The 15,446-nt window shown below is 33.3% G+C and overlaps 1 protein-coding gene across 1 annotated transcript in view; it reads right to left on the bottom strand.

Annotated features, from left to right (window-relative positions):
- Nucleotides 1-249: 249 nt before the first annotated feature.
- PlexA (plexin A) overlaps nucleotides 250-15,446 on the bottom strand; it is a 53,562-nt gene continuing 38,365 nt past the window's right edge. The window contains exons 5-9 of the mRNA XM_043213467.2: nucleotides 8,452-8,647; nucleotides 8,000-8,386; nucleotides 7,800-7,930; nucleotides 7,577-7,722; nucleotides 250-7,515 (exon numbers count right to left, since the gene is read on the bottom strand). Of these exons, the coding sequence (XP_043069402.1) occupies nucleotides 7,348-7,515; nucleotides 7,577-7,722; nucleotides 7,800-7,930; nucleotides 8,000-8,386; nucleotides 8,452-8,647 (1,028 nt within the window). The 3' untranslated portion in view covers nucleotides 250-7,347. The remainder of the gene's footprint in view (nucleotides 7,516-7,576; nucleotides 7,723-7,799; nucleotides 7,931-7,999; nucleotides 8,387-8,451; nucleotides 8,648-15,446) is intronic.

Consider the following 15,446-nt stretch of genomic DNA (forward strand, 5'->3'; position numbering starts at 1 on the left):
AGATCAGAATCGGTTTCAGTGGTCCCAGAGGTGCTTTTTACGAATTATGAGACCTGAATATCAGATTATAGACTTAGAAAACTCTTTAAACCACGTCAAAAAGATGCCAATAGTGATCAATTTTTTCTCTTGTCAATCTTACCCTTCCTTCCTGCGCCACAAAAAATGAACCGTGCTTTTAAAAAATTTAATTGTTATTAAGAGCAGAGTAAAAAGTCTTATCAATGTTTATACACTGTTTTTCACAGATAATTTTATATTATATATATTTTTATGTCAAATATGTTACACGTATACACACAAATACTTGAGTATCATACTCATGAATATAAATATTAGACAATATTGTATGTAGTTACTCTTACGAATAATTGGTTTCAGAATAAGTCAGAAATTACTATCGGATTTACTTACTAAAGAAAATGCGTTTTATAAAAAAGATTTTTAGTACCCTTGCTTAAAATAAAAATAAATGTAGCAATGAAATAAAAAAAATTTTTAAAGAATAGTAAATAATAAGTTCATTTCAATAACTTAGCAACGTTTTAATTTTTTTCTTAATAAAAAAAATTTTTTTTATTCAATTAAATTATTTGATTATTATTAGAATTTTAATTTGTTGTCTACTTTTTGTATTTTTTCTAATAAAAAACAGTCTAACTTATACTCAAATACCATTTTTGATATAAAAAAAAACGAAAAAAAACATAGCACCACTTCCACTTTTCTTATTAATTTATTGAAATGTGACTTTTTCTTGATAGAACTGACCAATTTAATAGATTTATGATTAATTTATATATTTTGGATAAAAACGTAAAAAATAATAAAATTTTACGCGGGAGGTAGTGCAATGTGTATAAACGTAATATTAAACGAAAAAAAAAAGGAAAAGTAACTTCGGGCAGAGCCGAAGTTTACATACCCTTGCAGTTAAAACCAGATATATATCGCCAACATCGGGTATAGTTGTCCGATCCTTATGAGAATATCTTTATTATAAATTTATTACTATAAAAAATCTAAAACAAAGGGCCAAGCTTCTATTTTCAAAAATGCCAACGTTATGAAATTTAGTAGTTCGGATCAACTGACCAAAAATAGAATCTTTACAAAGTTCTAACTTTCTATCTTCAAAAGCACAGCTTTTGAGCACAGTTATATGGCAGCTATGGCAGACGGTCGATCCAAATGAAATTTTGTATGTCGTATTATTTTGCGAAAAAGTAGCATTTGTACAAAATCCTAACTTTAAAAACACCAAAGTTATACCATTTCCGATCAATCAGTTATATGGCAGCTATAGGATATAGTCGGCCGATCCCGGTCGTTCCGACTTATATACTGCGTGAGTAGGAAAGAAGGGTGTGTGCAAAGTTTCAAGACGATAGCTTCAAAACTGAGAGACTAGTTCGCGTAGAAACGGACAGACGGACAGACGGACATGCTCATATCAACTCAGGAGGTGATCCTGATCAAGAATATATATACTTTATAGGGTCGGAGGTGTCTCCTTCACTGCGTTGCACACTTTTGGACAAAATTATAATACCCTCTGCAAGGGTATAAAAATAAATCGTTAATAAAGCAGTAAAAAACTATTTAATCAATTTTTTAAATGTAAGCAATATTGATCTCAGACTACTCTGTAAGTCAATATACTTAGTACTGCGTCAGGGCAAGGTAGTATAGCTTAAGTCCTCTAAAAAGCTTTATAAAGAAACTCAATACAAATTGATGGTTTAAACAGTTCGCTAATATCCAAAGCAAGTTTATCTATTAGTCTTCATAGTTTTCCAAGTAACCTCCAAATGGCACGACTTGAAAATGTGTAAAAACTGTATGCTTAGGTGGACTGAGGTGGACTTGTATGCTAAAACAATTTAAAAGAATTGAGGATACCATACAGTTGCCCGAGCGTCCTTTCCCTGTCACGTATTAGATCCTCTACACATGGCATAAAACCTATCATGGATTCGCATAAATGCATGAATATCTTTAAGACATCTACGATACCTTTTTTAATGTGCAAAATGCCACTTCATTAGCAGGACAATGATACAAAAGGTGCCGGAGGAATGGTTTGAGGAAACTCTAGGAACGAGTTGGAGTACCAAAGTTGGTATTTTTACCAAATATAAAATATCATTTACGATCGTTCAGTTATAAGGCAGCTATAAGATAAAGTCGGCCGATTGTTATGAAATTTGGTAGGTTGGAACCTCTGACATATAGTCCGGCCTAAATTTGGTATGTCGTATTATTTTGCGAAAAAATAGCATTCGAAGGGTGTGCAAAGTTTGAAGTCGATAGCTTCAAAACTAAGAGACTAGTTTTCGTAAAAACAAACAGACGGAAATGCTTATATCAACTCAGATGGTGATCCTGATCAAGAACATATATACTTTTTAGGGTCGGAGATGTTTCCTTCATTGCGTTGCACACTTTTGGCCAAAACTATAATGTCCTCTACAAGGGTATAAAAAAACAAAATCTCTTTAGTTGGAAAAAAGTCTTGTAGCTTATGGTATTTGGATATTTCTATCGATTTCAAAACAGTTCAATATTGATCGTTTAATTAATCCACAGAAATTTGGTTTTTATTGTAATATTTCCTTCACGATTATCTATTCAGATAATCGGCTTTAATCGGCTACCTCAAAAGGCAGTTGCATTCAATCGTTCTATTTTGGGCCAAGTCCGACTTTAATTCATGTAGAACAAGAAAAAACGGACACAATAATTTGTCACCAACTTATCTACGGGGATACTATGAAACTTAAAGTTCCAAGTTGGATAGCTTATCGTCTTATCTAGATCCACGCATTTAATATATTAGCCCATTTGTATGAAAAATTAAATATATATGGGTATATCTCCTCTAAAAATCGCCGATTTGGATGAAATATGTTTTTCAAAAACCTCCCAATACTGACGCTACAGAATTGCGCAATATGTGGGGGCGTGGAGTCTCCATGTCAAATCCTATAGCTCTATTTCTTATAGTATCTGAGATCTTGTCTTGGCTTGTCTTTGCACACACACTTTTTTATTTTGCACACAGTATACAAGTCTTAACGACCGGGATCGGCCGACTATATACTATAGCTGTCATATAAGTGATTGATCAGCCATAAATTAATGGCCGAAAGGGGTTCGGCCCTTGTTAAAAAAAAGTGTCGGCACGAAAAACACTATTTGTAGCGTTTCGGTTCGAATTAAACAGACCGAACAGTCTGCTTCTCTGCCGCAGCGCCAGTCGATTGCGCTATCAGAAAATGTTCCATATATACTTTATAGGATAGGGGATGTCTTCACCAAAACTTGGAGAAGACCAAAACTACAATACCCTCTGCAAGGATATAATGAAGCCAGATAGTAAAGATACATAGAAGGCAAAGATTTAGCCTTTGTGTTACTTTCATAATTTGTTACGCAATGCTAAATAAATTGGCAATATTAATAAAAAAAAAAGATGAAAATTGCTCAATACAACAATCGAAGCAGTGAACGATTTCTACTGAGAAAATAATGTATACTTTTTAAATATGTTTTATATTTGCAAGGGTATAAAATACTTAGCTTGTGGTATTACTTTTGTATACAATTATGTTTCCATTAGGATTTCGATTTGGTGGGCATATTTCCTTTTCTAAAAATATTTGTTTCCACACTAATTGGATGGGTTGTTCGACTTATCGTATTTATTTTGTTTCTATTACACTTTTTGAGCAGTAAATATGTACAGTAAATACACCATTTAATTATAATAGTTACGCACACATAAATTTGAATTTCTCACGTACACATGGTACGAATGAATTTATTTAACTATTGGCAAAATGTTTTTAATAATTTTTGAATTGACCAGATTAAGTGTATTCATGGTTTTAGTATTCTTTTTCGCATAAATTAATAGCAAAGAAACATTTAAAAATAAAATGTATTATGATTTACATTACATTAAATAATTTACATAAAATCGTTCCTTATGGTGGACCGACATTTTATACTCAGTTCCTCCATCGAACTTTTTCTTTATTTACAAATTATTCCTTTAAAATCATTTTTTTTAATGTGATTAATGTGACATCCTCTAAACGTATGCACATTGTGAATTTTCTGAGTTGCTTTAAACAAAAATATAAAACTTTTTTGTTTAATAAAATTTTTAGGGTGTTTTTAGGATTTAAAAAAAAAAAACTCAAAATTAAATATATTTTTCGTTTTAAAACTGACATTTAGATTTCTTTAAACATGACTACAAATTTCATTCGATAATTCAATTTTAAAAGAAAAATAAGGCTAAACAAATTTGAAAAATAGGAATGTGATATACGTTTTTTTATGTATATTTAGGAAACTATTTATAGTTTAAATTAAATTCAGTCGTTTTTTATTTGATTACTATACTTACTATAAAATCGGGTACAAACTTACATCGAATACATACAATAAAATTATTCTTAATCATTATGAGAGCAAAGACATATATGACATTTCAATAAAAATTTAGAAATTTATAAGAATTTTTAATATTGGCTTCTTCGCTTTTTCGAAATATTTATACATGGATTGAAAAAAACACTACTATTGCCACACTATTTAAAAAAATTTAGAAAATTAAAAAAAAATTAATTTTTTCTGTTTTTATAAAATAGTCGTTCTATATTTCTTTCTAAAATATCAAAATTATACCATTTAATTATAACTTTTTTGAAAAATTTGTTTAAAAATTGTTAGGTTAGTAAATTATGTTCTTGTTTTATTTAAAATCACCAAACATGTCCACAATTTAAGATTTTTTTTTAGATAAGAAATTTGAAAAAAATTTGATAAGAATCTTCCTATTGGAAATATTAACAAGAAAGAATAGCTAACTTCGGGAGGAGCCGAAGTTGATTTACCCTTGCAGTTAAAACCGGATATATATCGCAATCATCGGATATAGTTGGCGATCCTTATAATAACATAATAAAACCAATTAATTACAATAAAATATCTAAAAAAAAAGTCCCAAGCTTCTATCTTCAAAAATACCAAATTTAGTACATCTACCAAAAACTATTTCCAATCGTTCAGTTATATGGCAGCTATAAGTTATAGTCGGCCGATCGTTATGAAATTTGGGAGGTCGGATTAACTGACCAAAAATATTTTCTGTACTAAGTCCCAGCTTTCTATCTTGAAACACACGAAAATTGGGTCATTTCCGATCGTTCAGTTATATGTATGGCAACTATAGTATAGTCAAGTATTATAGGATATTACAGGGTGACAATAAATAACCCGGACAAACTTTGAAGCAATCTATTATGTGTTATGACGCAGTCCTTAAATAAATGTATTTATTGATAGCTTTTCTGAAACAAATATATTTACATTTTTGTGATTCCCATCAATTTGATATTTGTTTCGGGATGTCTAACAATCGAGCAATTTTAAAACTGTATCAACAAGGAAATCGCCAATGCGACATTGTTCGTTTGCGTGGCATACCAAAACAAACTGTCTCTGACGCTATCCGGCGATTTAATGAGCTTGGCCATGAAGGTGACCGTCCCGGACGTGGCAGACCATGCACCGCTAACACTTCCAAAATTCGCCAGATCGTGAAAAAGCGGATCACTCGGAATTGCAGTCTCGGTCAGAAAAATACCCCGTGAAATCGAGAAAGTGTTCGGTTGATTGCAAAAAATGAACTTAATCTCAAGCCCTAAAAGCTCCATAAAGTGCATCTGCTTACGGATGACAATAAGCGCGTGAGACTCCAAAGATGCCGTCAGCTAAAGCGTTGGGCTGCAGGTCAAAAATGGGAGCGTATTCTCTTCACGGACGGGAAGATATTCTCCATCCAACAGGCGCACATACACCAAAATGACAGAAGCTGGTCGGCTGAAGCTCCAGGTACCTCTGCAATAATTGAGCGCCGTCAATGTGAGCAGTCTTTAATGGTTTGGGGAGGAATATGCGCCACCGGTAAAACACCCCTTGTTTTTATCGATCAAGGGGTCAAAGTCAATCAGGAAGTGTATCGCCGGGACATTTTGGAAACTGTTGTGCTTCCTTGCGCCCAGCAGCACTTCGGTGGTATGGAGAGGACGTTTCAACAGGATTCAGCGCCAGCCCATAGAGCCAAATAGACTCAGGACTGGTGCAAAGCCAATTTTCCGGACTTTATCACATCCAGTGAATAGCCACCTTACTCGCCAGATCTTAATCTGATGCACTACAGTGTGAGGTCTATTTTGGAGTCCAGGTCATGTGCTAAACGACACATAAGTTTGGAGGCCCTGAAGCAATCATTGCTCCGAGAATGGGATCGATTATCGGAAGAAGACCTGCGGCCTATTGCGCTAAATTTCCAGAAAGGTTTAGGGCTCTGTATCGCAGCTCAAGGTAGCCACTTCGAAACCGGCTGAATATATGTTAACGTAATACCTATTTAAATGTTGTGCATCTGCATTTTTTCTCAAATACAGTTCCTTAAAAAAATATGATCAAAAATGTTTGTGCGGGTTATTTATTGTCACCCTGTATATATTGCGTGCAAAGGAAAGAAGGGTTTGTGCAAAGTTTCAAGTCGATAGCTTTAAAACTGAGAGACTATTTTGCGTAAAAACAGATAGACGGACATGCTCATATCAACTCAAGAGGTGATCCTGAACAAGAATATATATACTTTATAGGGTCGGAGATGTCTCCTTCACTGCGTTGCACACTTTTGGACAAAATTATAGGTATAGTTTCTAGTTGCCAGTTATCTTGGCCGGATCGAACTCTTCAGAAAATTGCTTGAAAATCCTTTAATTTACATATATATTTATACATTGCTCTTATCGTGAGAGAATGATTATAAATGGTTATGTCTGAGTGATTATAATTCGGTTTACCACATTGTTGTCATGTTGTTACCAAATTAATTTTTTAGTATTTCTGTTTAATTTCTTGTTCATCATTTCTTGTTAGAATATTTAATTGATTTTAACCATAAAAATAAAATATTACTTGAAATGGATTTTTTTTTTAGCTAAACAAAATTTTAAGTAACAAATCATGATATTGGACATCTAAATTCATATTCTGATTCTATAGTAGCTGGTGGTTGTCATTATTTAAGAATATATAAGAATGATATGTATGTACAATTCAAACACGGCATGAGGAAAAAAAAAGTAATATACGCCAATACACAGTCTACAAAATGCAATACATAGAGATGAAGATATTCTTCTTTTTGCCTGGAAATTACAATAGGCGATCTTTTTTAGACATATATTGTTTATTGAGAATGTCATAAAAGGGCTCACTCAATTATTTTTATAACCCACGTATGTGAAATATATCTTATTCAGCTGACATTATATTGTGAACTTGCTCTAATTTAAAAGCCAAACGCTGCTTCTGGGAAAACTCATCTTCCTCTAGAGTTACGGTAAGTTGTTCATTGTATTTTACAGCATAAGTATACAGTTCATGCAGAGCACAATTTGTGTTAAATTCCGTGGTGTGTAACTACAAAAAATTTTAAAACTATATAATGTCCGACAAATTTTTTTAGTTAGTTGCAACATACCCTTGATTCTTCGGCGAGCATTGCGTTCATATCTTGATCCGATATAGGAGACATGTCTCGAATGTCTCTGTAGTATCGATCTACCCATTTACGATACTCCGGAATATCTTTAGCATATAAAAGTTTCGAGCTTGGCGAGTCTTTTCCTTTAATATAATATATAAAGGAAATATATATAATATATATGTATAAAAAAAAATGTATTTTTCTTATGTTTAATTACCCAATCTATGATCCGAAGTTGAACAAGAGTCCATGAATGTTTGAGCTACAACTGAGAGGCAGGAATCCACTATATTTGACTTATGTATGTCAAAAACAAAATTCGGATTTTTTATTAAGTTCACCCAAAATCTAATTATTATGAAAATATGTTTTTCTTTACAGGTATTTGACATATGTAAACAAAATAAAAATACGAACCGCAACGGTAGACTATTACTTTTCCAAGTATGTACGACTTCTGGATCGGTAATACCATGTAATTGAGCTTGATCATCTAAAAAGTCAAACATATATTTTATTGCTAATGGCAAAGCTGATCCACGATGAGCGGTACTAAATATGGTTTCAAAAAGATCATCTACAAATTTTTGAAGAGTTCCTTTTGTCGCTAATAATCGTGTTAAATAAATCTCAGATACTAGTTTGTTTACTCTTTCCCCTTCTTTTTGCATATCGCTATCATGATGCTTCACAAGATGCCAATATTTGACGCCATTATCATGCATATCATTATTTAAAGGACTTCCAGCGCGACTAAAAGTCGGAGAAGAGGACGTATATTTTGATATATTAAGAGTTTCATACCTAAAATTAAAAAATGTTATTTAAAAAAAACTATCAATAAAATTGGCTATCAATAAAAAACTTACTTGTGAGATTTTTCATTTTTATCAGACAATATACTGAAATTATATATGGAACTTTGCTTTGGTACTAGGCTTAGTCCTGCACCATCTGGTACATTGTAATGCTGCAATGTATTGAGTTTTTTCCACTCGCTCTCCGTTTTAGATGTGACATCTTCATCATACAGAATCACTCGGCCGGTAGCACCTGTACGCCATTCTGTAAAAACATAGTGTTAAGATTTATGTAAACAACATTTTTAATATAAAATTTGACATTTCATTGTAATCCCTTCAGTGTGGAACACGCCACGTTAAACAAGTTCAGAGAGATCCGAGACATGCCTTTTTGTGTTACTTATACATACTGCCTCAAAAAAAAGAATCTTTTGCACTAATTTAAAGAAGAAAACGAAAGTAACATTATTTTAAGAATATTTTACAAAGAAAGAAGTCTAAAATGAAATCAAACCCTCCGCTGAGAAGGGTAGTTTATACGATTTGTATAATATCATATAACATAAATTTGTTACTTAAGGGGGGACATCTGAGTAGAATTTTGAAAAAATCGCAATTTTTTTTTCGCTTAAAAAATTCTTTAGGGTCTTAAAAATAACATATTAAAAGATAGAGTCCGGCAAAAGTGTCTAAGTGTCGAAATTTTCCATTCTGCGGCGATGCTTCACAGGTATATCCCACAGTACTTAAAACTTTAAACGCGTTTTTCTCGAAACCACTCGAACAACTCCTAACCTAAAATTTGGACAGTATATTCAGAATACCTATGTCTATCGACACACGTTTTTTTATTTTGCTTACTTTTTTTTAATCAACAATTTTGTGACGTTTTTTGTTCGTGAAAATTGAAACTTTTTTTCAATCACTCACTATTTTGCAAAAAATCAAAATATCGAAAAAATCCTACGTGTGTCGATAGCCGTTGAGATACAAAAACTAACCAAACTTGATTTTTTGTTCTAGATCAAAAAAATAGGCCTTTAAAAAAATAGGGTCTACGAATAAGGGCTGCAGGGCCGCCATTTTGTTTTCGATTTATTAAAAAAAAATTTATTTTGTACTTTAAATATAATATAATGAAACCTCATTTACAAATTTTCGATTAGCTGTTTTGATTTGGCCAAAAAAAATTCGAAAAAATCCGTTTTTTTTGGCCTGTTACTCAGATGTCCCCCCTTAATCACAAAAGAATTTCAACATCGGTCTCATTATAGTTTTCCGTTCTTGATGCAAATATCGTGGATTTTGATAACCTTAAATTAGTTTAGGAGTATATTTTTTCCTATTCCACACAGCTTAGTTTTTATTCCGGGTACTTGTAGAGTACAAAGGTATATTGTATTCGCGTAAATCAGGAATGCCCAGCCCCATTGCTCTCAGTGCTCCTTTGTTCTTGGAATGGCTCTTTCATATGGGAAAATAAATTTCATATAAGTGTGTACTCCCAGCATTGGCAAAGGGTAATTACAATAACAATTTTTTTTCCCCTATTCTCCTCATTCGTGCTAATACGAATGAATTTTTTTGTTGGAGTGCCAAAAACGTTTCACTCCAAAAAATTCATTCTTGTTTTTTTTTCTGCTAAAATTGTCCACCTGAAGCGATACATTTCTTCTTCGCATAACATTTTTTTTTTTTTTAAGTATGAAGCTCTGCATTATATAATAATAATAATAATAAGCTGTTGTAAAAAATGGAGGTCCTTTTTATACCCTTGCAGAGGGTATTATAATTGTGTCCAAAAGTGTGCAACGCAGTGAAGGAGACATCTCCGACCCTATAAAGTGTATATATTCTTGATCAGGATCACCTCCTGAGTTGATATAAGCATGTCCGTCTGTCAGTCTGTCTGTTTCTACGCAAACTTGTCTCTCAGTTTCAAAGCTATCGTCTTGAAACTTAGCACACACCCTTCTTTCCTTTGCACGCAGTATATAAATCGTAATATCGTAATCGTAATATAGTAAATCGGAACGGCCCGGACCGGCCGACTATATCCTATAACTGCCATATAACAGATTGATCGGAATTGGTATAACTTTGATGTTTTTAAGGGGAGGGTAAGGTCAAATCATGCAAAAAATGCCATGTTTTTGTAATTTTTTTCCTGACGACACAGTTAAAATTTATTTATTCAACCAACGGTATATTAAAGTATGACATTAGAAGAATGTTTTATCAAATTTTTACAAAAAAATATTTAAAAATATGGCAATGGTATCAATTGTCCGGACGTGTCGCCAAAAAAAGTTGAATTGCGGTGCCCCTCATAACTCGGTGCTGGATCATTTGTAATCAAAAAATGAAAATTCATTCGTTAGATAATAGTTCGCCCCAGGTAACGCTGTGAAGGTTTTTTGAAAATTGCAATTTTTTAATTTTTTTGAAGACTTTGAAGTGAAAAACTCGGAAAAAATCGGTTAATTTGTCATTGCAAAATCAAAATTATGAACAAAAAAAAAAAAACTCGACAGCGTTACCTCGTTAAATGTGTACAGAAATGGTGTTTAAAATTTCAAAAGGATAGGTGCAGTAGTTTTGAAGTTATGAGGGGCACCGATTTTGATAACGTGAGTTGTGGGAAAAACGCTTTAAAGTTTTAAACACCAGTGTAATCCAGTGTAAAACGTTTATAAGCAACTTTGCTTTAATTGACTTGAAATTTTGACACAATATTCTTCAGATATTATGCATTATATTTAAAAAATAAAAAAAAAATGAAAAAAAAATAAAAATTAATACCTTACCCTCCCCTTAAAGTTAGAGAGTTCAAATTGAGGTGAGAGCTATTTTTGGTAAAACAAATACGACATGAAAAGGATTTCATCAGGATCGGCCAACTATATCCTATAGCTGCCATATAACTGAACGATCAGAAATGGCCCAACTTTCGTGTTTTTGAAGATAGAAAGCTGGAACTTGGTACAGATTATATTCTTTGTCAATTAATCCGACGTACCAAATTTCATAACGATCGGCCGACTATATCTTATAGCTGCCATATAACTATATAACCGAGGCCGGGCCTAGACTATGAAGGCAAATGGCATCAGAAGTTGCCGTTCAAAATGATTGCTCTACTGCTTTATTTTTGCATGCCGCCCTTGCGTCTGCCCGTAAAAGTAATGAAAATAAAGTGGTTGGCTTATTGCGAAATGTAATGACTGAGGAAAATGTTGTAAATCCCGAAATAACAAATCAAGCGAGACCAGCTCGCATTTCTAATATTGAAGCATTACCTTTTCAGCAATATATCAGTTGTACACAACTCTACAAGGCGCACGGCTGCATTATATGTCCCGGGTACGACTTAATAAGATCTACAACATTTTAATGCAGACCGTCAGAAATTAGTATTTCCGATACTGTGGCAAAGGTTTATCTGCGGGGTTTGCTAAACCACACAGCTGAACGAATATTGACCTTACAAAATGATGTTTTAGAGAAAATGGAAAATGTAACGGACTTCACCTATTAGCTATGGGTTTGATAGATCGGCGGGTCAAAGTTCATATAAACAAAAATTTGATTCAGATTAACCTGATTTCTTAGATCAATCGCTGTTCGTATCCACTGTCATACTAATACGTCTAATTGATTCTTCAAATCGCGTAATATGGTTAAATAGAAGCCCACAGTCAGTAAGGTTTTGCAGGCCTTTAAAAATTGAATACGCGAAAGAGAGCTCCGCAAAAATCTTAGGCGAAAAAGAATATTTAGATATGCAATTAGCGAAATTGGAAAAGTTCAAATTGCAACGAAAAATATTTCTGTGGATTTTAAAACATATATGTCATTAATTGATGGAAAGGTATTAAACGTCATAACTGGTACAAAATCCAATCAATGTTGCCCAATCTGTGCAGTAAATCCCAAAAGACTTATCGAAATCACAGATTTTAATTCTGAAACATTTCGACCTCAGCCTGGCTCTTTAAAATATGGCGTAAGTCCCTTACATGCATGGATTCGATTTATGGAATTCGTCTTGAATATATCGTACCGTATGGATATAAAGACCTGACAAATCGAAGGCGATGATAAAAATAAAATCATAATAAGAAATAAGGAAATTCAGACAAACAGTATGGAAGGTAATGGGTTTGCATATTAGCATACCGAAACAGTACGGAAGTGGTAACAGCAATGATGGTAACACGGCGAGACGAATCTTTGCAAATACAAAACTGCTTGCATCCATAAAATTGTTTGATGAGGTCATTTTGAATAATTTTTACTTTATGTTAATAGCAGCATCGTGTGAATTCTCAATCAGCCCAAAAAAGAACCGAACATTTTGTAAAGACACTTTTAATCTATATATGAAAACATATCCGTGGTACCCAAAGTCTCCAACTGTACATAAAATATTAGTTCACGGAGCAAACATTATAAATGTCTGTATAGTTCCAGTTGAATGTTTGCGTGAAAATGCATCAAAAGCTCGAAACAAACATTATAAAATGGACCGATGTTCTCATGCCAGAAAAAATTCTGGATTAAGTAATGTGGCTGACGATTTTAATAGAGCCATGGACTCATCTGATCCATTAATATCAGGCTACTATATAAATAAGAGGCTGCAAAATTTGAAAAAGAAACTGCTTCCAATAGAAGTTGTAAACCTTTTAGAGAATCCAACATCAGAGCTGAGTTCATACAATTTTTTTAATGATGAAAAACCCAATCTGACAACCAAAGCGATGTAAAACATGAGAATTCTTTTGTTTTGGATGAAGAAGATTCTTAACATTTTTTTTTTTAAGTTTGGAATATTGTTAAAACATTGTAAAATAAATATAATAAAAATTTAATAGAAATTTTTAATTAATAGAAATTTTTGTACAAGTGTCGGGGTTATAAAGGGGCGGAAAATAAAGGCGTGGTCAAATTGACTAAAAAAAATCCGAAATCAAGCTAAAATATTAGTAACCCTTAAAAAAAAAAAAAAAAAAAATTAAGCTCCTAGCTTTATGTGTGGACTTTATGCCGCCAAAATCAACTAATCGCCCATAGTGCACTGGGGAAGTTGGATGTACTGTACTGGATGTATACAATTACATACATACTGACAATTCTGCACAATCATCGACTCGGAAAAGACTCTTATCGAGCACCTATTTCCCGATGTACACACGCAATATTAAAATCATACTAGCTGATAGATCGATTTTGGCAGCAAAATTTAAAAATACAACAGCTGTTGCCTGGGGACTTTTTGTAATCTTAATCTATCGATGCAGTTTGATACCAACAAAACTGTAAATTATCCAATCAAGTTTTTAAATGCATTGGATTTGCCCATAGTGGATGCCACCACCCCATTTACAATTAAAGGTTATAGCTCCGATTATTTAAGCTCCGGTTGTGCATTCGAACACGATTAGTAATTAAGAAATTTCTTCAAAATTGTCATTAGAACCACTATTTTGAATTGAAAGTTTTGAAGCAAAAATGTTTTGCTGCAACGAATCCTTATGATTCCTACAAATGTGCCAATTGAATTGGCATTCGCTATGGCCATCACTAGTCCCACAAGACATTATCTGTATGTGGCTTAGATTTGGAAACACCGTGCTTTTCTGATGGACAACTATATGTGGCATGTTTTCACGTGGGAAAACCATGAAGTTTATTTTTCCTGGCATACGACAGACTAACCAAGAATGTTGTATGCTCCATTGCGCTAAGAGATAAGACTTTCTTTTTTTCCAACTTTCATTATTGGTAAAGAATTGTTGTAATTTAAAAATAGAAAATAAGTTCGAAACAACGTTTTCCGGACTTATTAACCGAGCTGTTAGCTCATGTTAATAATTCACCATCCTTATCACGCAGCACGACTTCACCGCAGGCATATTTGACATGTCAGTTCTGGACTTGGGTTTCATTTCAGATCCAGATGGAATAACTCTTTTTAGAACGTATAATTGTATCATGGGGCTGTCAAATGAGTCGAAATGAGAGCAAATGAGAGAGCTTCTAAAAAAAATTGAGCATGCTCACACTGTCAGTGTGCCGGCAGCGCTGCGGCAGAATTTCCTACCCTATACACGCGTGCTATGTAAAATAAGAGTTTGCCCACCACTGTTTTAGAGTAAGAGAGTTCAAATTTTACATGAGAGCTATTTTTGGTAAAATAATACGACATGCAAAATTTGGTAAGGATCGGCCGACTATATACTATAGCTGCCATATAACTGAACGATCGGAAATGGTTTTTGGTAGAAATACAAACTTTGGTATTTTTTAAGATAGAAGTTTGGGACTTTTTTTAAATTTTGTATTAAAATAAATTGTGTTATATGTATTATTATTTTCTCATATGGATCGGAAAACTATATCTGATGTTTGCGATATATATCCGGTTTTAACTGCAAGGGTATATAAACTTCGGTTCCGCCCGAAGTTAGCTTTCCTTTCTTGTTTTAATTGCTATAATAAAATGTATTTTTTATTATATTGATTGCTTTTATACCACTTGTGAATGTTACTATAATTTATTTTTCAGTCCACCCACATGGATGGGAAAATAAATTCTCGCCCCAATGTAATGATGATTTATGGGTGTTTGCTTTGCCGTATGCAACCCTTGGGCACCCCTGGTGTAAATGAGTTGATCTTAATATGCACACTTACATTCATATATGTGTGCGTTCGACGATTTCGTTTTGTAGCCAGCTAAAATTTTTAATTTTTCATTGCCTTGCAGAGGATATTACAATTTAGGTCAAAAGTGTGAAGAACGCAGTGAAGAAGATATCTCCGACCCTATAAGTTATAAACTATATTCTTGATCAGGATCACCACCTGAGTTGAAATAAGCATGTTCGTCTGATTGCATGTCTGTCTGGCTGCCTGTCCGTCAGTCTATCTGTCTGTCTGTTTCTACGTTTCTATCTATCTGTCTGTCTGTCTAGTTTAGTTTCGGCCGACTATATCCTATAGAAGTCATATAACTGAGAATTCGAACATTCCCAACATTCGTGTTTTTGAAGATA

Source organism: Drosophila bipectinata, chromosome 4 (assembly GCF_030179905.1).
Source record: "Drosophila bipectinata strain 14024-0381.07 chromosome 4, DbipHiC1v2, whole genome shotgun sequence".
In the NCBI taxonomy this organism is placed as follows: domain Eukaryota; kingdom Metazoa; phylum Arthropoda; class Insecta; order Diptera; family Drosophilidae; genus Drosophila; species Drosophila bipectinata.